Raw genomic sequence first — 25,732 nt, 5'->3', positions numbered from 1 at the left:
TTACCGGAGAAGTTGCAGGGTTCTTGTCTTCGCACAAGAATTCAGGCGTGAGACAGAGAGTAGTGGGAGGTAAAATAGCAAGGTTTATTAGGGAAGGGACATCCGTAAGAATGGATGGGCACCTCTCCAGACAGGACCTGGGAAAGAGTACAGTCGCTCAGACTGGGCGGGCGGGGAGGATCTAGGTTACATGGTTCAGTGGAGTACACCTGGCCAGACCAGGCAGGCAGCTCAGCAGAGAGGCAGAGGGCTGAGCGTGCAGTCCGGTTGAGGCCGGGGGTTTTTAAGGAGATGGGTCTTTATCTTCACACATCTCCTCCTGAAACAAAGGATTTTATGGCTGTAAATATTAAGAACCTCCTATCTGAGTTTTCCCTTGAAGGTATCAGGAGGAAGCCTAGCTAGTGCCATCCTGGGTTCAGAGGAAGGGTGAGCAGGACCCCCTAGAGAATGGGGATCTGGAGCAGGGTGTTTGAAATGCAGATACTGGGCTGCATCTGGGAGATTGTGGAAGATCTGTCAGGCAGAAGGGGCGGGGATCTCCACCTGGCAGGTTATCAGGTAGAAGGGGGCAGGGCAGAATGTGAATACGGGGCTGCCCCTGAAACATTGTCAGCAGATGCATATGCTGGACATAGATGTCTCCTCTTTATTCCTTTATGTCACACACACATAAGCTCATATCTGACTTCCTACCTAACAGTTTGAACTTAAATTTAAGGGAATCAAGTATGAGTTTCACTTAATCTCTAGAGGCAGAAAAATCACAACTGGAACACAAAAATCAAGATTTAGTTTTGCAGGATTCCATAAATATTAAACTGCAGATTTCCCAGTCTTAAGCCAGCTTCATTTTAACTCAAGAGAGCACTTAGCTCTCACTAGAGAGGTGAAGACCCGCCAGTCCGCGAAACCAGGTGTGATTCTAGAAAGAAGCTACGTTCCTACGGCAACTCTTGACGCCATCTTGCTTTCCCGTTGGCGGCCTCCTGCCCTGACGTCACTTCCGGTGTCACCTGGCTCGTTCCCGGGAGCCGTAAACAAGGTGTGCAAGCAGCTGGAGCGCTGTCGGCATGCAGCAGAGCGGAGCGCCCGGAGGCCGCGGCTGCGCGCTCTCCCCAGTGCTGTGCGTTCTGTTCTTCCAGGGTGAGTGCCTCGGCTGGCCGCGCTCCACTTCCGGCCGAGGGGGTTAGGGACGTGGGTCGCTTTTCCGGTTCCGGGTGGGGGGGTCTCAGGAAACCCCCGCTGAGCTTGTGGCAGGAAGAGGAGGGGGAGGAGGGAGAGGACGTTCTCTGCTTGGTTCCACCGCCCGGAGGCGGGTTGCGCTTGAGCCCTTTCCGGAGGCTGCGGGAGCCCGACCACCTTGCGGGATTCGGCGTCGTGTTGCCGTGACGCGCAGCTCGACGCGACCGCCGCGAGCTCTGGCTTTGGGGCGCTCGGGTTATCTTGTGATGAAATCGGTGGCTGATTGCTATGGTCTTGTGCGCTGTCTTGATCAGAAAAAGGCAACTCTTGTAGCCAGTGGTTTGACCCAGTAATATGTAGGAGAGGAAACATGAACGTTGGTAATTTTATTTTTTGGGAGGATAATCGGGGCTATGAAATAAAATGTTTATTGGGCGCAGAAGGAATGTGATGTGATTTCATTGCAATAAAGAAACATTGTTAAGGAAAACAACCAATTTAACATTTTAATGAAGGACCTGTCAACTGTGTTAAATTATTTTTTAATTTTAATTTTTTTAGGAAACATCTTTACAGTCCAGAGGTCTTTTATTTATTTATCTTATACTAATTTATTATGCCATGAATTCATAAGGAATGGGTTCCAGGAGCTCAGTCTCCTTTGTGTTAAATTTTTAAATTTTAAACTAGTATCAGAAGTATAGTGTTTCCGTGATGTCCTAATCTTAAAATTTGAATAAGTTTTGTATTAATGCAGTTTTCAAATTGTATCCATTTCAGTCCAACCTAATTACCTTCATTTTAGGATGTAATTTTTCCTGGGTCTTGCATGAGTATGTATCTTCTTGGGAAATCAAGTATTAAAATAGCTAGCATTAAAGGGAATTGTGAACTTCATACAGTTTCCCTGTGGTTAATGGGGATTTCTGAAAGGGACTTAAATATTACATAAATGTAGACTTCAGATGTCCTAAATCCTCGCAGGTGAGACTGGGAAGTTTTTATTTATTTGGTGACTAATATTCTTGCTGCCAGCACACTCCTTGATACCTCCCAACTACTTGTGTTGTAAGTGTCCAGTTTTTCTGCTAGGTTCTTTTTGCAATATAGTATTTAGGCTGGCTTATGTGTCACTCCAAATAAGAGTTCTCTCTCACACATACATGGGAAATGTTAAAATCTTACCCTATAGGGAAAAAAAATCTAGAAATGGTGTTTTCTTCATTTCTCATTGACGACCACGTGTCAAATCTGCCAGACCAAGTAATTCCATCAAACGTTAAAAGTTGATTTTATGATCTCTGTGTACTTGTTGAATAGATTTATCTTTCACCATTTAAGAAAGAATAGCTTTATTGAAATGTAACTCACATGCTATACAAGTTACCCGTTGTAAACCACTGTATACGTTTCACTGGACTTTAGTATTCACAGAGCTATGAAGTCATTACCACAATCAATTCTAAAACTTCCCTTTCATTGTATCTAAGAGAAATCCTACACCCATTCCTACCTTCCCCCAGTAATTGCCAACTGGCATCCTCTTCCCATCTCTCTGGATGTGGCTGTTCTGCACATTTTGTATACATGGAATCATAGAACATGTACTTCTTTTTGCCTGACTGCTTTTACTTAATGTTCTCTCAAGGTTCATTCTTTTTTTTTTTTTTTTGTCTTTGTAAAAATTATTCCCCCAAATGTCCACAATGGCCAGGGCTCCAAAATCAGAGCCTGGAACCCAATCTGGGTCTCCTGTGTGGGTGGCAGGGACCCAAGTACTGAGCCACCAGCAGCAGCCTCCCAGGGTGCACATTAGCAGGAAGCTGGATTGGAAGCAGAGTGGCCGGGGCCAGAAGCAGGTGCTGTGATATGGGATCAGAGCATCCCAGGCAGCATCTTAGCCACCATGCCAAATGCCTGCCCCTGGTGTTACTTCTGAATTTGTTAGGTAATCGACTTTGGTTTCATACTAGTATTTATGTGCCTTTCCTCTTCTTAAATTATTAGCTTGTCCAAATTCTCTGTAAGTTATAAGTCTGGACCTGCTGTATCAGATGCCTAATTGTGTAGAAATGATAGACTAGACTAGGAGTCTTGGATTCGTACACTTTTTTATTTTTCATTTAAGTATATAATTATATGAGTCAAAGATTGGCAGTTTTCTTTTTTTTAAAATGAGATCTTTCTTTTTTAAAGGATTTATTTGAAAGAGAGAGAGAGGAAGAGAGAAAATGAGAGAGAGAGATTTTCATTCACTGATTAACTCTTCAAATGCCTGCAACAGCTAAGACTGGGCCAGGCTGAAGCCAGGAGCCAGGAGCTCCTGCTAGGTCTCCTGCAGGGGTGGCGGGAACTCTACTTGGACCATCATCTGCTGCCCTCTTAGGCACATCAGCAGGAAGCTGGATCAGAAGCAAAGAAGCCAGGACTCCAGTGTGGGGTGCCGGCATCCCACATGGCAGCATAACCTGTTCCACAACTCCTGCCCCGGGCAGATTTATATTTTGGAAAATGGAGTGTACAAATTTGGATCTTTGTTTTGACACATTTAATTTCTTCCACGTGTTAACAGTGTCTTAGGTTAAACTGTTGTTTTACATTAAAAAGTAGTTAATTATGAATATTTCAATAGTTGGCTATTTTTACTCAGCAGCTTTTTTTTTTTTTCCTCAGGTGGAAAGATATCTGTAAGGACCTTAGGCTAGGATGGAAGTTTCTGAATGAATTTAACATTACTTTGGTAATTTTTCCCCCATTCTATTTTTATGAGTAGAAGAGACAAACCAGCTATATCCATTGATCTTAAGAGACTTTTAATTTCAATACAGTCTATATATGGGAAAGTACACATATAACAAGTATATAGCTCAATGAATTTTCAGAAACTGGACATAGCTGAATAACCAGCACCCTACTCAGGATATAGAACGTTCTTGGCTCCCAGAAGCCTTCACTGTGCTTCTCTCCGGCATCATCCCTGCTCCTTCAAAGGGACCCAACCTCCAGATGTCTGACAGTATAAACTAGTTGGGTTCACCCATGGATTGTACTTGTCTGTAACTATGCATTTTTTTTTTTTAATTAAAAAGCTTCTTAGAAAATTATTTTCAGGGCCAGTGCTGTGGCATATAAGGTTAAGCTTCTGCCTGCAGTGCCAGCATCGGGTGCTGGTTCAAGTCTCGGTTGCTCCACTTCTGACCCAGCTGTCTGTTAATGCACCTGGGAAAGCAGTGGAAGATGGCCCAAGTGCTTGGCCCCTGCACTCCCATGGGAGACCCAGAAGAAGCTCCTGTGGCCATCTGGGGAGTAAACCAGTGGATAGAAGACCTCACTCTTTCTGTGTCTCTCCCTCTCTCTGTAACTTTGCCTTTCAAATAAATTAAAAAAATTTATTCGAGAGGTAGAAAGATAGAAATAGAGATTGTGACAGAGAAAGAGAGACAGAGAAAAGGAAAGAGAGGGAAGGGGGCCAGTGCTGTGGTGCAGCAGGTTAAAGGCCCAGCCTGCAGCGCTGGCATCCCATGTGGGTGCTGGTTCGAGTCCTGGCTGCTCCACTTCTGATTCAGCTCTCTGCTATGGCCTGGGAAAGCAGAAGAAGATGGCCCAAGTCCTTGGGACCCTGCACCCATGTGGGAGACCCAGAAGAAGCTCCTGGCTCCTGGCTTCAGATCAGCTCATCTCTGGCCATTACGATCATTTGGGGAGTGAACCAGTGGAATGGAAGACTTCTCTCTCTCTCTCTTTCTGGCTCTACTTCTCTCTGTAACTCTTTCAAATAAATAAAGTAAATCTTTTTAAAAAGAAAGAAAGAGAGAGAGAGAGGGAGAGCTCCTTTCTGGTGGTTCACTCTCCAAATGGCTGTGACAACTGGAACCCGGACTGGGAAGTCAATCCAGATCTCACGTATTGGTGGCAGGAACCCAATTACTTGAGCCATCACCTCTACCGTTCAGGGTCTGCATTAGCAGGAAGCTGGAGTGGGAGCCAGAGTTGGATATGGAACACAGGTACTCCTATACGTGATGTGGACATCTTAAGTGGTGTCTAAACCTCTAGGCTAAATTCCTACCTCTGTAACTATACATTTTTCTTAGATTTGTTTTATTTGAAAGGCATAGTGACATCAGGAGGAAGGGAGGAAAAGAGTGGAGGGGAGGGAGAGAGACAAAGAGATCATCCAACAGTTGGTTCACTCCCCAGATGACTGCAACAGCCATGGAAGTGCCTGGGAAAGTGGCAGAAGATGGCTCAAGTGGTTGGACCCCTGTACTGACATGGGAGACTTCCAAGAAGCTCCTGACTCTTGGCTGCTGGCTTTGGACCAGCCCAGCTCCCACTGTTGTGGTTATCTGGAGAGTGAACCAGCAGATGGAAGATCTCTCTCTGCCTGTGTCTCTGCCTCTCTGTCTCTCTCTGTAACTCTGTCTTTCAAATAAATAAATCAGTCTTTAAGAAAGGGAGAAGCACATTAGAAACCAGAGACATGCAGAGGAGGTGTCCCTGACCTGCTGTGATGATAAAGGGAAGACTTCCTGAAGGCATCACCAAAGTTCACTCTTGAAAGAGGACTAAGAGGAAGGGGATGAGGAACATTCTAGACACAGAGAAGAACATAAATAAGGCATGGAGTCATTACATAAGTTGCCATGCATGCTTTCTGAAACTAGGTCATGTGTTGACCCCAAACCTATCAGGAGGATGGTGTGTGTGTGCAAGAGTGAGTTACATGTATTGCTTCCTGATTCAGCGTGCAGGTACTTTCCTTTTGTAGCTTGAAATTAGCCATGGTAGGAGTATTTGCACCACAGAGATTGTAGAACCCTACGTGTCTGGGCTGTTTTGAGGTGTGGTGGGTGTGTGTGTAGGTTTTGTTTTTTCTTTTATCTCTATCAGGAGAACACTGGCTGCAGTGATTGTTTTAGGTTACCCTGGGTCACCTGCAGAGCTGAGAGTAGGGGGAACTTGTCTTAGTTTACTCTTCTCCTACCATGTGGCCCCTGGGTCATGGTTTGCTGACCTCTGCCCTAAACCGTTTGCTCCCTGCCATTATCCCTTGGGTATCCCAAAGACACCTTAACCTCATCTAGAATCAAACTCATGTTCCCCTGCCAGGCCTGGTACATTCCCAGTCTTAGTGAATGGCATCACCAAGCCAGAAACCTGGGAGTCACCCCTGACACCTCCTGTTCCCTAACATCGATGTCTTCATGGTGGCTGTCTGTGCAGTTGTGGGGTTTTTCTTCCTCAGGGATACCAGTCCAGTCTGAGTGAAGCTCTCCCTGAATGGCTGCTGCAGAGAGGAGCACAGGAGAGTTAGGGTGTTGAAAAAACTGTAAAAAAAAAAAAAAAAAGATAGTGTTAGAAGAGAGTGGCTGACTAATGAACACGCTGTGTTCCTGTACTAGAGTTTTTGGTGACCTCTCTCTCTCTGTCTCCCCTTGCTGTCTTCCCCTGAATGGAGGAAACAGTCTTATAAATGAGGTGCATTCAATGGCACGTGTGCTGAACAGCTCTACTCTGCGTTATGAGGACATTGAAGACAGAGCAATGTCTGCATCCGGGAATATAACCCAGGAGGCTGAGAATCTGAGCTGGGTTTTGAAGGTGTTGGGATGTGGTATGGTGGGTGACAACACAGGCAGGATTGGTAGAGATGGGGAGAACCTTCCCCAGACATGGTCATGCACAGGGGCATGAAGGGACACAGGGTACTTGAGAAATGCCAGGACATTGTAGATACGGTGAAGGGGATGGGATGGGCAGGTCATAGGGTGACAGAAGTTTGGAGCCAGATCATTATGTTGGAATTTTATTCTATAGTCCAGTAAGGAATTATGGAAGGTTTTGAATATGAATGAATACGTATGGTACTCATTTTGATAATAATAGTAACGTTTCTGGAAAGTTTTATTCCAGGTGATGTGCTAAGCGTTTCTCATATTACCTTTTTTAGTTGTATTGGATCTTTACAGCGATCCAGGGAAGTAGGTCTTTATTAGTATTCCCATTTACCAAGTGAGGAAATTGAAGCTTGAGCAGGTCAGGTAACTTTGACTCAAGATCTCACAGCTAGGGAGTAGCTGAGCTAGGACTCAAGTCTAGGTCTGGCTAAGTCTCAGCCCATACTTTGAATCTCCATACTGTGCCTATGTTATAAGATAGAAGAATGGGATGTGGGAAGATTATAGACTACCCATCTGTTTTGACCTTGCAGTTTTTAGGGCCAGGTCTTGGGTGATGACTTTTTATTTTAACCTTTGTGGATCAGCAGAGTGGGGACTGATGGATGGGGCTTTCCAGGCAGAGGAGCGGCATTGCAAAGGCGTGGGAGGAGTGGCAGGTTGAGTATGGCAAGCGCAGAAAGGATCCTGGGGACTCACCGGGAGACCTCACTCTTTGGGCTGGGTCAGATTCCTGTTCCAGTGCTTGTTAATGAGCCCTGTCTTGGTCTCCTCCTTTTAAGAGGAATGTGAACAGACTGGACGGTCTAGAAAGGAGCAAGAAAAATGGTTCAAAGCAGGCAGAAGGCCAAGGAATCGATGACTCACAGCTGACTGTGACGGGAAGGCAGAGAGTGTAGGCGGAGCTGGAGTGGTGACACTGGCCTATGACACCAGCTAATGCGCACCGCGCACTGACTCCAGGCTGAGTGGCTTCTCAGAGTTGATTGTGTGTGTGTCCTAACCCACGCAGTCTCACAGGGACCTGCTCAGGTAAACTCTGTTAGACATCGAGTGTCTAGAAAGGCTTCAGGTTTAGGATTTGTTTTCATTTTGAAAAATTTACATATACATACATAATTTGTATACTTAAAAGGCAGAGTGGTGCACACATACACACAGATCTTCCATCTGTGGTTTGTTTACTCTCCTGCCTGCAGCAGCTGGGGCTGGGCCACGCCCAAGCCAGGAGCCAGGAACTCCATCTGAGTCTCCCACCTGCGTGGCAGGGGCCCAGGTACTTGGACCAATCATCTGCTGCCTCCCAGGTGCATTAGCAGGAAGCTGTATCCGCAGCTTGGCATATGGAACAGGCACGCCAATGTGGAGCAGGCACTCCAATATGAGGTACAGGCACTCCAATATGAGGTACAAGTGTGGCTGCATTTTGACTGCAACTTGTCACATGAGGTCAGCGAATCGTTTTCCGCTGGTGGTGTCATATCAGTTGCAAAGATTTCCAGGTTAGAGTCGCTCAGCCTGCATTGTCACTCCCTGGGGCAATGAAGACGTAAAGACGTTTGCTAAGGCTACAGAGCCAGCAGGTGATAGGGCTGGGGTTTAGGAGTCTGTGTGCTCCATCACAACACCGCCTTGCCTGGAACCAGAGGAACTACTGGTTTTCAAGACTGGACTTGCTCTTTCCTGAAGTGCTGCTGCTCTGTTTGCCTTTGGCCACTGGAAGAATCATGGTCTATTGTGGTGGATAAGGAAGCCAGGGAAACAAAATGCTGGTGAATTAATTTCCTAAAACATGGCTCCCCAGTGAAGGGTGGATTTGTACTTACTGCTTTCTGAGAGCAGAGAGTACTGGTGAGAAAAAAGTGCCACCTCTGTGGGGGGAGATGGAGTGGCAGAGTTGGATATATGAGTGGTTTTGGACAGAGAAAGTCTACAGATTTAAGAATGATCCCCAGGGAAGGCCTAGCAGTTGCAACCCCACTTGGGATGCCTGCCTTGCCTCTCATATCCGAGTGTCTGGGTTTGAGTCCTGGCTCCGCTCTGATTTCTGGCTTTCTGCTAATGTGTAGCCTGGGAGGCAGTGGTAAAAGCTCAAGTAGATAGGTCCTTGCCACCCATGTGGGAGACCTGAGTAGAGTTTCTGACTCCTGGATTCTTTCTGCTTGGCCCAGCCCCGGTTGTGGACATTAGGGAAGTGAATCAGCAGATGGGAGCTCTGTTGCTGCTTTTCAAAAAAAAAAAAAAAAAAAAAGACTTGGCATTGCAGAATGCCTTCATTGTTCTGTTTTCCTTCTTATGGTTTACTTTGAAAAAAATATATTTAAAATTTATTTATTTGAAAGACAGAGAGACAGAGAAAAGGAGGAGAGAAAGAGAGAGAGAGAGAGAGAGAGATCTTTAATCTGCTCGTTCACTCCCCAAATGCTTATAACAGGCAGGGCGGGGCCATGCCAAAATCAAGTGTCTGGAACTCCATCTGGGTCTTCCACATGGGTGGCAGGGGCCCAAGTGCTTGAACCATTATCTGCTGCTTCCCAGGGTGCATTGGCTGGAAGCTGGATTGGAAGTAGAGCAGCTGGGACCCAAACTGGGACAGGTAAGGATGCCTGCATCTCAAGTATCAACTGCTGTGCCAAACGCCCCGTGATTTACTTTTTTAAAATGGGTGTGTAGGCCGGCGCCGCAGCTCACTAGGCTAATCCTCCGCCTTGCAGCGCCAGCACACCGGGTTCTAGTCCCGGTCGGGGCGCCGGATTCTGTCCTGGTTGCCCCTCTTCCAGGCCAGCTCTCTGCTGTGGCCAGGGAGTGCAGTGGAGGATGGCCCAAGTGCTTGGGCCCTGCACCCCATGGGAGACCAGGAGAAGCACCTGGCTCCTGCCATCGGATCAGCGCGGTGCGCCAGCTGCGGCAGCCATTGGAGGGTGAACCAACGGCAACGGAAGACCTTTCTCTCTGTCTCTCTCTCTCACTGTCCACTCTGCCTGTCAAAAAAAAAAGGGGGTGTGTGTGTGATTCATCAGCCAACTTCAAGAAAGAGGGGTGGAGGAGCTGGGTAAAACTCTGGTGCAGTTTTTGTTTTTTAAATATTTATTCATTTATTTGAAAAACAGAATTACACAGAGAGAGGAGAGATGAAGAGAGCGAGCGAGCGAGTGAGCAAGAGAGAGGTCTTCCATCCGCTGGTTCACTCCCTAGTTGGCTGCAGTGGCCTGAGCTGTGCTGATCCGAAGCCAGGGGCCAGGAGCTTCTTCTGGATCTTCCATGTTGCAGGGGCCAAGGGACTTGGGCCATCTTCTACTGCTTTCCCAGGCCATAGCAGAGAGCTGAAACTGAAGTGGAGCAGCGAGGTCTCGAACCAGCGCCCATATGGGATGCCGGTACTGCAGGCGGTGGTTTACCCACCATGCCACAACACCGGCCCCCTGGTGCAGTTTTAAAATATTCTTTGAAAAAATAAATTTTCTGTTCTTAGATCTCATTTTGCTGATGATTGAGGCAGTGGTAGTACGTGTTGTAAGCATGCTGTACCTGGGGTGAGTCCCTTAGACCACAAAAGCTGCCATGTTCCTGGTGTGTGTGTGTGTGTCTGGGGGTTGTGGAAAGGAGCGGGAGATGTCGTGTTTTAGGGACAGCCCCACCTCTTTGTACTTCATTTAACCACAAGCCTGTGTTTGGAAAAACGCCGATGTGATCAGGTTTAAACTTTTTACCTAAGCATCTAATCTGTGACTTAAGATCACAAAATGATTAAAATGCTGTCTTTGATTAGGACAAGTTAGGGCCTTGTCCCTTGTGGGCTTGCCGGAGAAGATATTTTACGGCTCTGGCTCTTTGACAAGAGCCCTAAAAATGATCCATAGCGTATCTTTATTGCCGACGCCCCTCTGTGTGTTCCACCTGAATGAATATATTTTAAGCATTTGGACTTGCTTTGATTAGGTGTTTATATCGTCCTTTCCTTGGAGATTAACGCAGATGCCCATGTCCGAGGTTATGTTGGAGAAAAGGTCAAGTTGAGATGCACCTTCAAGTCAACTTCAGATGTCACCGACAAACTGACCATCGACTGGACGTACCGCCCTCCTGGCAGCAGCCGCACAGAATCAGTAAGTGTGCGTCTGCCCGGGAGCTTCCTGTGTGTGATGCTTTCCACATCCTTTTATTGCAAGTCACAGGCCTACATGAGGGTTTCTCTCCTTACAGTAGCAGATGAGCCTCTATCCTGGATGACATTTGTTTGGTCATGGAGGGCTTTTTATTCTTCCACGCAAGGATCTTGCAAATAAGCCATGGGGAAAAATTGTCAGAAACTCAGGGGGAATGTGGTTTGATTTTTGTTTCTGCTTTGTTGTTTCTTCCTGCCTGGTGGTATGGCCTCATTTTCAGATGTGATGCATTAGAAAGGGTACCTCCGGGACTGTTGGAGAGAAGCAATTCTGCAGGTCTCAAGCCCAGGCAGCCTTCCTCTGGAAGCTGCTGTTTCCTGCCTTGCGGGAGTTGAGCCAGTGGGCGTGTCTGTGCGTATCTGCAGGTTTATCTTGGCACTTCCTCCTGATGTGCAAACATCTGCACTGATTTATGCAGGCGCCTTTGAAGGACCTGGTGGCACTGTGTGTTAGTGACAGATGGTCTGACAGATGGCCTTGTAGTGTTAGGAGCAATATACTTTACTCACACATATAAAACATATTTATGGTTCAAATCCCATTGTGCATGTCTAATTGAAGGTTGCAATGCTATAATAAAACCCTTCTAATAGGATCCTTAGCTCAGGATAGGTGGTATTCAGGAATATAAATATCATGACTGTATATAAGAGTATATTTTTGAAAATGTCCTTAACTTATTTGTACTGTCTCCATCATTAAAACATGTTCTGTTTGATTTTTTTTTTTTTTTTTTGACAGGCAGAGTTAGACAGTGAGAGAGAGACAGAGAGAAACGTCTTCCTTTTTCTGTTGGTTCACCCCCTAAGTGGCCGCCCCGGCTGGTGTGTTGCGGCTGGCGCGCTGTGCCTATCTGAAGCCAGGAACCAGGCGTTTCCTCCTGGTCTCCCATGCAGGTGCAGGGCCCAAGCACTTGGGCCATCCTCCACTGCCTCCCCGGGCCACAGCATAGAGCTGGACTGGAAGAGGAGCAACTGGAACAGAATCCGGTGCCTCGACCAGGACTAGAACCCGGGGTGCTGACGCCGCAGGTGGAGGATTAGCCTAGTGATCGTGGTGCCGGCCATGTTTAATTTTCATATGTAATCTTTTTTTTTTTTTTTTGACAGGCAGAGTGGACAGTGAGAGAGAGAGAGACAGAGAGAAAGGTCTTCCTTTGCCGTTGGTTCACCCTCCAATGGCCACTGTGGCCGGCGCGCTGCGGCTGGTGCACCATGCTGATCCGAAGCCGGGAGCCAGGTGCTTTTCCTGGTCTCCCATGGGGTGCAGGGCCCAAGCACTTGGGCCATCCTCCACTGCCTTCCCGGGCCACAGCAGAGAGCTGGCCTGGAAGAGGGGCAACCGGGACAGAATCCGGCGCCCCGACCGGGACTAGAACCCCGTGAGCCAGTGCCGCAAGGCGGAGGATTAGCCTATAGAGCCGTGGCACCGGCCCATATGTAGTCTTTGAATTCTGTTTTAGGAGCCAGTATTGCAGGCCACATAGCTTGGAGCTGGGTAGGTGACTGTAGTGGAGGAAGCCAAGCTGTATTCATGGCCCCTTTTTCTTTAGACTTAAATAGTTCACTTTGTCCTGAGTGATCAGGAAACTTTGGCTGGCCTTATTTGGCTCTGCCTTCTTGGCCAGAATAGATCAGAGCCGGCGGTGGGGAGCTGCTTGCGTTAGAAACCTGACGTGTACATGGTTTGCACAGTGCTGCTTTCTGCAAGGCTGGTCAGAAATCCAGCAAACGCACCATAAAAGTCCATGGTTACAGGGTCAGGATTCCCTTAGGTTAATCAGTTAGCAAGGAACGTATGGGTTAGATTGACTTTGATGATGCTTTTGACAATGAATTTCAGACTCCTTGATACTGACTGATGCCTGTGGTCAAAGAGGGGTTGTCCTTCACCTGGCTCTTTCCCACTAGAGTGTAAGTTATAAGATAGCAGGGGCTGTGCCTAGATGCTTCCCACCGTCTCCTTTTGCTTAACATGGTGCCTAGCACATGAGAGCTGTGCGTTAAAGATTTGTTCAGGGGCCAGTGTTGTGGCTTAGCGAGTTAAAGCCCTGGCCTGAGGCGCTGGTATCTCGTATGGGCGCTGGTTCTAGTCCTGGCTGCTCCTCTTCTGATCCAGCTCTCCTATGGCTGGGAAAGCAGTAGAAGATGGCCCAAGTCCTCGGGCCCCTGCACCTGCGTGGGAGATCCGGAAGAAGCTCCTGGTTCCTGGATTTGGATCGGTGCAGCTCAGGCCGTTGTAGCCATCTAGGGAATGAACCAGCAGATGGAAGACCTCTCTCTCTGTCTCTACCTCTCCCTGTAACTCTGTCCTGTCTTTCAAATAAATAAAAATAAATCTTAAGAAAAAAAAAAAGAATTGTTGAATGAATTCATGAACAAAGGAAGCAATAAGTGATTCAGCCAATTCTTTAGGAAGTTGCGCTTCAAAATTGGGCAATTCAGTGGTTGCAAACACCTGCGTTCCTAAGTGGGAAGTACCAAGTAAACAAAGAAAGAGGAAAGGCTTGTATCTTCTTTTTTTTTGGAAGGGAGGGGCCTGACTTGCTCTTTTTTCTTTCTTTCTTTTTTTTCTTTTCTTTTCTTTTTTTAAATATTTATTTGTTTGAAATACAGAGTCAGACAAAGAGAGTAAGATCTTCCATCCAGTGGTTCACTTCCCCAATGATTGCAAAGGCTGGAGCTGAACCCATCTGAAGCCAGGAGGAGCCAGGAGCTTCTTCTGGGTCTCCCACGTGGGTACAGGAACTCAAGCACTTGGGCCATCCTTTGCTGCTTTCCATGGCACATTAGCAATGAGCTGGGTCAGAGTGGAGTAGTTGGGTCTCAAACCAGCATCCGTATGGTGTACAGGAGGTAGTTTTACCTGCTATGCCATAGTGTCGCCCCCAAGGCTTCTATCTTGCATAAGAGAGAAAAGCCATGTGGTGCTGTAGTATCTGCCCAACCTACCTCCCCATCTCACTTGATGCTTTTGGAGATGAAGTGTATGATTACCAAGTCCAAAGCAGCCTAATTTTAATTCAACATACATTCATCAAGTACTTATTATGCATTTGAATGGGGTTTCTGTTAGCTGCCAACATAGGTGACTTGAGAGGGACCAGATTATGGTACACCCTCCTGGCCATTCTGAGAGTAAACACATCTCCCTTGTGTCGATTGCTAGTTGTGTACCTTTGAGGAACTCCCTTCATTTTTATTTTTGGTCTTGTTTCCCTTTCTATACGTTTGGAATAATTATGCTTGTATCACATGGTTCAGTGTTGTTATGAGGCCCAGGTGAGTAGCAAGTAAACCAATAACCCAGTGGGAAAAGGGCAAAGGATTTGAATAGGTATTTCCCCAAAGAAGGGATGCAAGTGGCCAACAGCTGTCTGAAAGAAATGCTGAACATCACTAATCAGGGAAATGCAAAAAGAAAACACAGTGAGACTACCTCACGTTGGTAGATTGGCTACTATCAAAAAGATGAACGATAAGTGATTAAGAGGACGAGGAAAAAGTGGTATATACTGTTAGTTGGGATATAAGCTGGTAATAGCTATTTTGGAAGATAGGATGGATATTCCTAAAAAAAAATCTAAAAATAGAATTGCAATGTGATCCAGCCATCCCAAAATGTTGGGTTTGTAATGGAAAGAATTGAAATTGGTATGTCAAGGAGGCAGCAGTATGCACATGCTCACCTTACACAATGTACAGCAGCCAAGAAATGGAAGCAACCTATGTGTCCATCAGCTGAGCAGTGGGTAAAGAGGATATTTGTGCAGACAATGCAATCCCGTCCAGCCTTTTAAAGGAGCGGAGTTCTGTCATTTGTGACAACATGGATGGAACGGGAGAAAGACAAATACTGTGTGATCTCACTTCTATGAGGAATCTGAAAAAGTCCGTCTTACAGAAATAGAGAGTAGTAAGGTGACTATCAGAGGTGGAGACAAAGGGGGATGGGTGGGGTGGGGAGAGGAGAGAGATTGATCAAAGGTGCAAAGTCTCAGTGGGACAGAAGCAGTCGTGATCTGTGGCACTGTGTGGTGACCACAGTTAATAATAATGTACTGTTTATTTCCAAGTTGCTAAAAGAGGGTTTTAGTTGGCAAGGTAGTGGATATGTTAATTAGCCTGATTGTTTCTTGCTACAGTGTATATATAGATCAAAATATTACATTGCACCCCATAAGTAAATATATGCAATGATTTTTCAATTAAAAGCAAATAGAAAGAACTACTTTCAGATGGCTCCAGGCGAATGAAGTCTCTGGTTGAGAATGACTGCTTTAGGACTTCAGGGACAGCTGGCAGAGCCAAGGGTCAGGACCCCAGGATCCTCTCATCAGGCTTTTTCTTAACCTGTTATATTAAACGCACTCCCCCCAAAATGGCCCAGCTGAAAAAACCTGTTATATGAGTACAGTTTCCTTGGGATATACGCAGCTTACACTTTCATTGCATTTTCCAAATTAATTCTTTCTCCCCTGGTCTTGCTTTCTTAGATTTTTCATTATCAGTCTTTCCAGTACCCAACCACAGCAGGCACGTTTCGGGATCGGATTTTCTGGGTTGGGAACGTGTACAAAGGGGATGCATCCATTAGCATAAGCAGCCCCACCCTAAAGGACAACGGGACATTCAGCTGTGCTGTGAAGAATCCCCCAGACGTGCACCATAACATCCCCCTGACGGAGCTCACGGTCACAGAAAGGGGTAAGTGCATCCCCACCACCCTGCTCTCACCGCTGCTGCTTCCTGGAAGCTGTCGTCCTAAGTCGGTTGTCATTGGGTCGTTGCATTAAAGTGATTTTCCTGCCATCCTCAGTATGCCTGTTAGGATGAATTTTTAATCTTTATTATTATTTTAAAAATATTTATTTATTTATTTGAGAAGCAGAGTTACAGGGAGAGAGAGAGGGAGAGGTCTTCTCTCCGCTGGTTCACTCCCCAGATGGCCCCAACGGCCAGAGCTGCGCCGATCCGAAGCCCGAGCCAGGAGCTTCTTCTGGGTCTTCCACAAGGGTGCAGGGGCCCAAGGACTTGGACCATCTTCTACTGCTTTCCCAGACCACAGCAGAGAGCTGGATCTGAAGTGGAGCAGCCGGGACTGGAAATGGCACCTGTATGGGATATGGGATGGCGGCACTACAGGCAGAGGCTTAGCCCACTACGCCACAGCACTGGCCCCTATCTTTATTTTGAAAAGTAGATTTTCTCTTCGAGTATGGCGTATTTTCCCCACTACTCCTTTTTTGCTTTAACTTCGGGTGACCACAGGCTTGTGGAAAGTGTGGCAACCCCCCGCGTAGGTGGCGTGGCTGTCCTTTCACTTTCCCTGTCGTGTTGGCTGTCCCAGCTGAGCCATGTTCTCGCCCATACCTTTAGAAGGTGTCTGGTAATGAAGGAGACTGCATTTATGCTGCCAAGGGCAGCCGTTCCCTTTCAGAGTGAGACAGGAGGAGGGGAGGTTAAGGACTGACCTTTCCCTCTATTCTTCCCTGTCAAGTGGTCATTCTAGTCCTTACTTGGGTTTGAACCGAAGCCTTGGAGATACGTTATGGTTCATTACAGACGCCGGCCTGCCCTGCCGTCTCCCCACACCCTCTTCTTCTGCCTGCTTCTCTCACAAAGAGTAGTAACTTGGAAGTTTCAAAGTCATGGGCACATTTATACTACCAGCAGGAGTTGTTCTGGAAGATAGTTTAGTAGTATGAGTTAGAGTCCTTAAGATTGTGTGTATTTTGATTCAGTAATTCTAATTTTTAATTTTATCTTAAGAAGCAGAGCAATGAGGTGAGTGTTTGGTGTGGCAGGTAAGCTACCGCTTGAGAGGCCTGCATCCCATATCAGAGTGCCTGGGTTCAAGTCCCAGCTCCGCTCCTGATTCCTGATTCTTGCCGATGTGTACCCTGGGAGGCAGCAGATGATGGCTCAAGTACTTGGGACCTGGCATTTGGGGAGTGAACTCTAAGCTGGGAGATCTCGCTCTCTCTGCTTTTCTAATAAAAAGAAAGTAAATAAATCCATCTCTTTTTTAAAAAAAGAAATAGAGCTAAACATGAGGGTTTATGTATAAGGATGATCATCCTAAGATAACTTGGAGATTCGGAGACTTAATGTCCAGCTCCAGAGAGTCAATTCAATGAGTCATTCAATATAGTAGAGTACTATACAGCCATTAGGCATTAAATCTGAAAATGGCATGAAGAATGTTTATCATATTGAGTAAAAACGGAAGCTTGAGAATAGTATGTTAAATATGTTACTGCCCCCCATGTGCACATCTGTACCCAATATGCCTTGAAAGAACATGTAATGGTAGATGCCAGTATGTTATTTCTAGGTAGTAGGATAATGGGTACTTTTTAAAAAAGGATTTTTTTATTGATTTGAAAGGCAGAGTGACAGGGGCGGGGTGGGGTGGGGAGAGAGCTCCTCCTCCACCCACAAGTTCACTTTCCAAAGCAAGGAGCCCAGAATCCCATCCAGGTCCTCCCGTGTAGGTGGCACAGACCCAGATGTTCTGCTGCTTTCCCAGGAGCAGTAGCAGGCATCTGGATTGGAAGTGGAGTACTTGGGACTGGAACCGGTACTCTAATATGGGGTACAGGTATGGCAAGTGGTGGTGTAATCCACTAAGCCACAAGGCTCGCCCCGAGTTTTTAGCCTCCATTGTCCTTGTGTATATATTCTTCCTTTTCCACCATGAATCGATTCCTTTTGTAATCATAAGAAATGCAAACGCTGAAGCAGAACGTGACTCCTGTGGAAGAAGCCTCTGCGTGTCCCTCTCTCACCCTCTCTCCCTCCCCCCTAGGGTTTGGCACCATGCTCTCCTCGGTGGCCCTCCTCTCTGTTCTCGTCTTCATCCCCTCTGCGGTGGTGGTGGTCCTGCTGCTGGTGCGGATGGGGCGCCAGGCTGCGGGGCTGAACAAGAGGAGCAAGGCTGGCTATAAGAAGTCGTCTATTGAGGTTTCCGACGAGTAAGTCCCGGCCTGCTCTGCGGGTGCTGCCCTGCCCGTACCGTGCGTCCACGCCCCGCTTCTCTTGCGCGCTGAGTTTAGGTCTGATGGTGCAGTTCCCTTTGGAAGAGAGTGGCTGTGCTGTGGAGCACTGGAAGGGAGGCTGCAGGTGGAGCTTGTGGATATAACCGGGAGAGAGACGGAGGAGCTGTCAGATCGGCCCCATCTTCTGGGGAAATCAGAGTGTACGGGGCCGTAGTTCTGAATATAAACTTGGATGCGGCTATCTCATTTCTTCAAAATCCAGAGGAGATTCCAAATCAGTTGTCCCCCCCGCTTTTTTTTTTTTTTTTTTTTTCGCCACTGAACTGATGTCTCCTGGCTGAAGATGCATGCGTAATGATAGAGGCTTTAAGAATAGCTGTGGAGGACAAAAGTGTCTAAATCAGGGATCTGTTCTTGGTCAGCAGACACTCCGCAGGAGCTGAGTGGACTGTGGTTGTCAAAGCCACTCTGCTGGTGAGCAGGCATCATCCAGTGTTTGCCCTCAAGACAAATCTACTAAAAAAAAAAAAAAAAAGTAACAAAATTCTACCTAAAAACCCCATTGGTTCTCCATTGTCTTTGTCAGGGGTCTTTAACCTGATGGTCTTAGCCTGAGAGGGCCCAGGTTTTCAGAGCGTGTGTGTGTGTGTGAGTGTGTGTGTATGTGTGTGTGAGTGTGTTCATGTATTCCCCCCCCCCCGCCATGCTTTTATTTAAAGGATCAAGGGTGCCCTGTACAAGGAATCTATGGCCCCAAAGAGGTGATGAATGCTTGATTGAAACATCTATTTCTTTTTAATTTTTTAAAAAAGATTTATTTATTTTGAAAGACAGAATTAGAGAGAGAAAGAGACATAATCTTCCACCCATTTGTTCACTCCCCAAATGGCCGCAATGGCTGGAGCTGGGCCAAACAGAAGCCAGGAGCCAGGAGCTTCCTCGAGGTCTCCCACACGGGAGACTGGGGCTCAAGGACTTGGGCTATCTTCTACTGCTTTCCCAGGCCATCGCAGAGAGATGGATAGGAAGAGGAGCAGCCAGGACTTGAATCAGTGCCCATATGGGATGCTGGCGCTGCAGGCAGTGGCTTTACCCGCTGCACCATAGCGCTGGTCCCTAAAATGTATATTTCTAAGGTTAGTATACAAAACCCTTTATTATCTGACCTCGTCACATTGTTTCCTGCCATTTCTTTTCATTGACCCTGCATTCCAGCCGCTGTGAGCTGTCCTCGAGCAAATCATTTACCCTCTATGCTTTTCTGTGGCCTGGATTGCCTTCCTCTCCTCTCCTGCTTGCCCGGAAGCTCCAAATCTTCAACCTTCCGTCTCTTGAGTATCCCTAGCTCCTCCAGGGTGCAGCTCTTCCACGCCCTGCCCTTTGCTGCCACAGCAGTTTGACATTAACTCTATTAAAATGCTTATCACATATTGTATTATAACATACTTAAGGGGCCAGCACTGTGGCGTGGCTGGTAAAGCTGCCGTCTGCAGTGCGGGCATCCCATATGGGTGCTGGTTCGAGACCCAGCAGTTCCACTTCTGATCCAGCTCTCTGCTGTGGCCTGAGAAAGCAGTGGAAGATGGCCCAAGTCCTTGGGTCCCTGCACCCGCGTGGGAGACCTGGAGGGAGCTCCTGGCTCCTAGCTTTAGATCAGTGCAGCTCCAGCCATTGCAGCCATTTGGGGAGTGAACCAGCAGATGGAAGACCTCTCTCTCTCTGCTTCTCTTTCTCTTTCTGTGTAACTCTGACTTTCAAATAAATAAATACATCTTTTATAAAAAATAGCATACTTAAGTTTAATGCTTGAAGATTTATTTGAAAGGCAGAGGGAGTGAGGAGGTGGAGAAGTGAGATAGAGAGAGAGCAAGTGAGAGAGAGATCTTCAGTACATAATTCACTAATTCACTCCCCAAATGCCTGCAGCAGCCGGAGATGTGCCAGCCCCAAGCCTGGAGCCAGAAACTCCATCTGGGTCTTCCACCTGGGTGGCAGGAACCCTATTACTTGGACCATCAGCCTCTGGCTCCCAGGTGCATTGTCAGAAAGCTGGATTAGAAGCACAGAGTAGCAGGGTAGCCAGGACTTGCACCAGGCACTCCTATGGGATATGCATGTGCCAAGTGGTGGCTTAACGCTCTGCACCACAACACTTGCCCCTACTTGTTAGGTTTTACCAGGTCTCTCACCTCCATGAGATTGTAAGCTCTTCAAGGGACCATGTTTTGTTTGTTTATGTTTTTACCCTCGCCTAGCATGATAACCAGACATTGTTGGTGCTTGGTACAATTCTGAATGAAAAATTATGACTCATTTCTATTTATTGAGCACATACTATGTGCTGGGCAACATATTTAATTTTATTTCCTCCTATTCTTGAAGGGCAGGCAGGAAGTCTGTATTTTATAGATGAGAAACAGGCACCTGGCTGGTGGGTGGCAGAACCAGGATCGAGGCCAGGCCTGTGGGTTTCAATGCCTGTGTTCTTGCACGTCCTCTGCTGAGCATGGTGATGGTCCGGGTTTGCTCTGTCCCCTTCTGCAGCACCGACCAGGAGGAGAACGACACGTGCATGACAAGGCTTTGCGTCCGCTGTGCCGAGTGCATGGTAAGTCCCCGCCAGTCCCTCTGCTGTCTGTCTGTCTCACTTTCCCGCTGACTCAGGGAGGTCCTTGGCCCTCCGAGGCAGCAGGGGATATGCAGATAGGACCACGCGAGGTCTGAACCAGAGTCTTTGCCCAGAGCCTTCCAGTCACAGGGGAGCCCCGCCAGTTGTGAGCATGATTTTGTTGTCTGCCTCGTGAGCGTGGGCTGGTATTCGTAGGTTAGGGAGAGGGCTGGCCCGAGCAGCCTGTGCTGGTGACAGAAAGTCCTAAGAGAGGAGTGGCCTGCGCGCTGGATTCATCCGAGGACACTCCGACTGGCTGGCCCAGAGCCCCGCGTGTGATTTTCCTGCTGAGCCTCAGTGTTTGCCAGGGAGGTAGAGCAATAGAACCTTTCGGTAACCGGATGTCTTTTCTCAATGAACATTACCACGTGGAAGGCTCAGGTTTGGATTTCAATGGAAAAAGGCTGCTACGGCCGCCCCTCGAGTATTTGCTGTTTCTAGGAAGCCTGTGTGCAGTATACTAGGTACTCAGGAAACAGCAGTGAACAAAACTGACCAAAAGTTCAGCCCCCACAGAACTTAATGTTCTTCACCTGGAAAACATTTTGTCATTCTGCAAGGTCCAGCTGAGATGCCACCGCCCGTTAAACTGCATTTTTCTTTTTTTTTTTTTTTTTTTCTTTTCTTTCTTTTTTTTTGGATAGGCAGAGTGGACAGTGAGAGAGAGACAGAGAGAAAGGGCTTCCTTTTTCCGTTGGTTCACCCTCCAATGGCCGCTGCGGCCGGCGCACCACGCTGATCTGAAGGCAGGAGCCAGGTGCTTCTCCTGGTCTCCCATGGGGTGAAGGACCCAGCACTTGGGCCATCCTCCACTGTACTCCTGGGCCACAGCAGAGAGCTGGCCTGGAAGAGGGGCAACCGGGACAGAATCCAGCGCCCCCACCAGGACTAGAACCCGGTGTGCCGGCGCCGCAAGGCGGAGGATTAGCCTATTGAGCCACGGCGCCGGCTCACTAACTGCATTTTTCTAAAAGACAGTTACAGAGAGGGAGTGGGTGGGGGAGGAGAGATTGATCTATCTATCTATCTATCTATCTGCTGGTTTGCTCCCCAAATGGCTGCAATGGCTGGACTGGGCCAGGCTGGAGCCGGGAGCCAGGAGCCAGGAGCTTCTTCCGGTCTCCCACGCGGGTGCAGGGTCCCAAGCACTTGTGCCATCTTCTACTGCTTTCCCAGGTGCAGTAGCAGAGAGCTGGGTCAGAAGTGGAGCATCTAGGAGGAACCGACGCCCATGTGGGTTTTGGTATTGCAGGTGGTGTCACAACACTGACCCCCATGATGAGTGCTTGCTAATCTTGAATGAGTGCTTACAGAGTGCCAGGCCCCATGCAGAGCAATCTGCATACATTGTCTCATTCAGTTCAGTAGGTGTTTTTGTTGTCCTCATTTTACAGATGAGAAAACCAGCTTTTAGAGAAGTGAACTAGTTTTTTTTTTTAAGATTTATTTATTTATTTCAAAGTCAGAGTTACACAGAGAGAGGAGAGGCAGAGAGAGAGAGAGTTCTTGCATCCGATGGTTCACTCCCCAATGGGTCACAATGGCCGGAGCTGTGCCGATATGAAGCCAGGAGCCAGATGTGTCTTCCGGGTCTCCCACGCGGGTGCAGGGGGCCAAGGACTTGGGCCATCTTCCACTGCTTTCCCCAGCCATATCAGAGAGCTGGATCGGAAGTGGAGCAGCTGGGTCTCGAACTGGCGCCGATATGGGATGCTGGCACTTCAGGCCAGGACATTAACCTACTGCGCCACAGTGCCGGCCCCAGTGAACTAGGTTTATCCAAGCTCACACAGCCAGCAAGGGTGGAACTTGGAAGCAGCGTGACCCCTCGCCTCACCTCCCAAACACAATCCTGTGTGCTCTGCTGTAGCCAGGGAACCCTTCCTTGTATTCCGAGATCTCAAAAAATACTCACCGAGGGAAAGGAAACCATCAAGGCTTCCAGGCAGCAGTGAGCCCACTAGGCATGATCGTACCGAGGTGCCTGACGCTTCACGGGGGTGTAGGCGTGGCAGGTCCGGGGCATCGAGCTCCTGCTTCACACTCTGGTTCCCTTGGAGGATCCGAGTATGTGGACTTCGGCGTTGTACTTCCCGTGCACACCACGCCCTCCGTTCTTTCCCTCCAGGACTCAGACTACGAGGAGACATACTGATGAAAGCCTGCGTGAGATAAGAAGAGCCTCCTACACCAGAAATGACCCCACTCCCCGGCAGCTGCAACCTCTCAGAGGGCGGCGCTGGCCCGGACGGCCGGGGCAGAGCATCTGGGGGTCATCTGTGAAGACACTAGAAGCCATTTATTTATTGAAGAAGTGTTGTTGTTGTGTTTGTAAACCTCAGAAGCCGTCAGAAGAGACTCATGACTTCCCTTCTGACAGGTTACTCTAGTCGGATGAAGAAAGTCTTTCCTGAGCAGATACTTTTTGGTTCCATGTTCTCTTCTGGTTTAGAAGGAGAATCCTAAGTGTTTGCCACGTTGCTGATGCCAAAATGATTATTGCAGCGAAGTGGATCGTGTAGTTTCCTGATGTACTACCAGACAAAATGTTGTCTTTGCTTTTTGCTCCAGGGACATGTCCAGCTGTGAATTAGTCTACAGCATAGAGTCCTGGTTTAGTGGTCGCGTCAACTGTGAGCGACTTGGAGTGCACAACCCTAATCTCCTGGGAGCTGGGAGGATCAGGAGTCTTTGGATTGCCTTTACTGGGGTTTTAAAGTATTAAATAAAGTGTCGTCCGTTTACAATTAAGGCAAGGAGTGGTGAGCTAGAGGAGTCCTGGTTTGGTTTGGTTTGGTTTGGGTCTCCTTGGCCCAAGGAGTGTTTGTTTTCTTACAGCTGACTAATTGTGGTTTCATTCTCGATTTTTCAGATTAGAGGCAAGGAAAATTCTTGAAAAGAATGTAGTGGGGACGTCCAGACTGTTTTAGCATTTCTCTGCACTTGAACCTTTTCACTTGTGTTGTTCTCTAAAATGTTGACTTCTAAAATGCACCAGCTGCAAGTGCACTGCGATGGGCAAGCTGTCTTCCATCCTCCCACAGCAGCGCACTTCAAATGTTAACTTAGATGGGGTTTCTGCAGGCCATCAGCACGTATGTGTAACGTCGCGAGGTTCGTGTCTCCCTCATGAGAAGTGAAAATTATCTCCCTCCTTCATCTTTGTGTTTCTTCTTCTTTTTTTTTTTGACAGGCGAATGGACAGTGAGAGAGAGACAGAGAGAAAGGTCTTCCTTTTTCCGTTGGTTCACCCCCAATGGCTGCTACGGCCGGCGCACCGTGCTGATCCAAAGCCAGGAGCCAGGTGCTTTTCCTGGTCTCCCATGCGGGGGCAGTGCCCAAGGACTTGGGCCATCCTCCACTGGCCCGGGCCACAGCAGAGAGCTGGACTGGAAGAGGAGCAACTGGGACAGAATCCGGCGTCCCGACTGGGACTAGAACCCGGTGTGCTGGCGCCACAGGCGGAGGATTAGCCTATTGAGCCGTGGCGCCGGCCCATCTTTGTGTTTTCAATAGGAAGTCCCACTCCATGGTTCCTCCCTCTGTGTTTCAGGGGGTTCCCACATGGTAACATCTTGCATTATGAATGTTATAAAGCCACTTGTATCTTTTTGGCCAAGATCTCGTTTTAAAAATTTGGGTCATTAGCTCTGCTCGTAGAATTGGCCTGGCCTCTTGTGTCAGTCTGGAGCGGAGAATCTGGTTAGTTGACGGTCTCCTGTGATTCACCTGCAGTCACGGAAGGAATCAGAAGAGGCGGATGGGATGGCAGTTGACATTTTCAGTAGGTAAACGCTGCAGTCCTTCAGGCCACTTTTTTAAGGATGTGGTTGTCTGTGGCCAATAGAATGAGACCATTTTTAACACCCAACAGAGAAAAGAAAATAATTTGAACAACAAAAGTAAATTCTTGGCACTCTTGGGGTTTGAAGATAGAGATCTAATTGTAAGGGGGAGTTTCTGTGTCTCATTTCTCTCCCACTGAGATGTTTCCGGAACCCATTCAAAGCCACATCCCATGAAATGGGGAACTGGTTTGGGGTGAGGCTTCTCGTAATCCCCTCGCAGGTCCGTTGTGAGGATGTGTCCAGTGTGGATGTTTGTCCTTCCAGGCAAAGGGTGCCCTGTGAGTACTTGGACGGGGTACTTTGTAGCCTGATCGTGACTTGCAACGGTCCCTTCCTTTCGAGGTGGTCGAGCGGTAGAGCTCTTTGTGGTGAAGGAGTGAATTGGCGATACAGTCTACTGCTCGAGTTTGTGGTCCCATCCTGGCTGGAGACGATCACACTGTGGGGGAGGGAAGGTTGCAGCTTTTGTCTTCAAAGGAGCTGAAGACGCCTGCCTGCCTGCCTGCCTGCAGGGTGAAAGGCAGAGGGAGTCCGTGTCTCACCTGCTGTTTGCATCTCCCAAGGTGCCGTACTCTTCATTTTTGCCCCTCCATGGACTCTTCTCCTCACTTGGAGACCGGCCTGTGTAGAAAGGGTCAAAGGGTTTCAGCATCTTTCTCTGGTGGGCGAAGCCTCGACTGGTGGTTTCATTCCTTTACGAGTTTTGTGCATTAGACTCTGATTCTATCACAAAGTGTGAGCTTATGAAGTACGTTGTGTCTCCCGTGCTCCTGTTACTTTGGGCTACTTGGAGAACCTTTTAGTTCCCGGCAGCTCCTGAAATGGGCACTCATGCTTCAAGAGGGAAGACTGCCATCTCTTTGTTTAAAAAAAAAAAACAAAACAGCCCTGGAAGAGAAATCCCGAGTGTGAGTGTTCTGTTGTGGCCCATAGCCGTGTTGCTAGCCGGAGCTGCGAGGCGATCCACGGGACCAAGACGACTCTAACTGCACAACGTAGAACCTTGCTGCTCCAAGAGGCAGCTCTGTTCCTTTGCCTCCAGTGTTGGACTGTTAACTGCTGCATCTCATCACCTTTTTTTTTTTTTTTGTAAGAGGGTATGCACCGTTGGGCCATGTGCACTGACATTGTAACTCTTGGTATCTTTACCACAGCATAATTAATAAACTTCTCTATGTCTTCTA

The 25,732-nt window shown here is 47.8% G+C and overlaps 1 protein-coding gene across 4 annotated transcripts; it reads left to right on the top strand.

The window, feature by feature from the left end:
* The first annotated feature begins 1,047 nt into the window (after nt 1–1,047).
* Nucleotides 1,048–25,732, top strand: MPZL3 (myelin protein zero like 3). 4 transcript variants are annotated; one of them, XM_051836010.3, is made up of 6 exons: nt 1,048–1,146; nt 10,842–10,972; nt 15,528–15,738; nt 17,843–18,008; nt 20,577–20,640; nt 22,829–25,732. In XM_051836010.3, the coding sequence occupies exons 1-6, from the start codon at nt 1,074–1,076 to the stop codon at nt 22,853–22,855; spliced, it is 672 nt and encodes a 223-aa protein (XP_051691970.2). In that variant the 5' UTR covers nt 1,048–1,073; the 3' UTR covers nt 22,856–25,732. The 4 variants fall into 4 exon arrangements, with proteins under 4 accessions (XP_051691970.2, XP_002722228.3, XP_089190689.1 ...); XM_002722182.6 differs by having other exon boundaries at nt 10,806–10,972; XM_089334563.1 differs by lacking the exon at nt 17,843–18,008.

Source organism: Oryctolagus cuniculus, chromosome 1 (genome assembly GCF_051225735.1).
Source record: "Oryctolagus cuniculus isolate XC-2025 breed Fujian yellow rabbit chromosome 1, ASM5122573v1, whole genome shotgun sequence".
NCBI lineage: Eukaryota > Metazoa > Chordata > Mammalia > Lagomorpha > Leporidae > Oryctolagus > Oryctolagus cuniculus.
The sequence above is the reverse complement of the archived record's forward strand: the minus strand, read 5'-3'. Positions and strand labels throughout refer to the sequence as shown.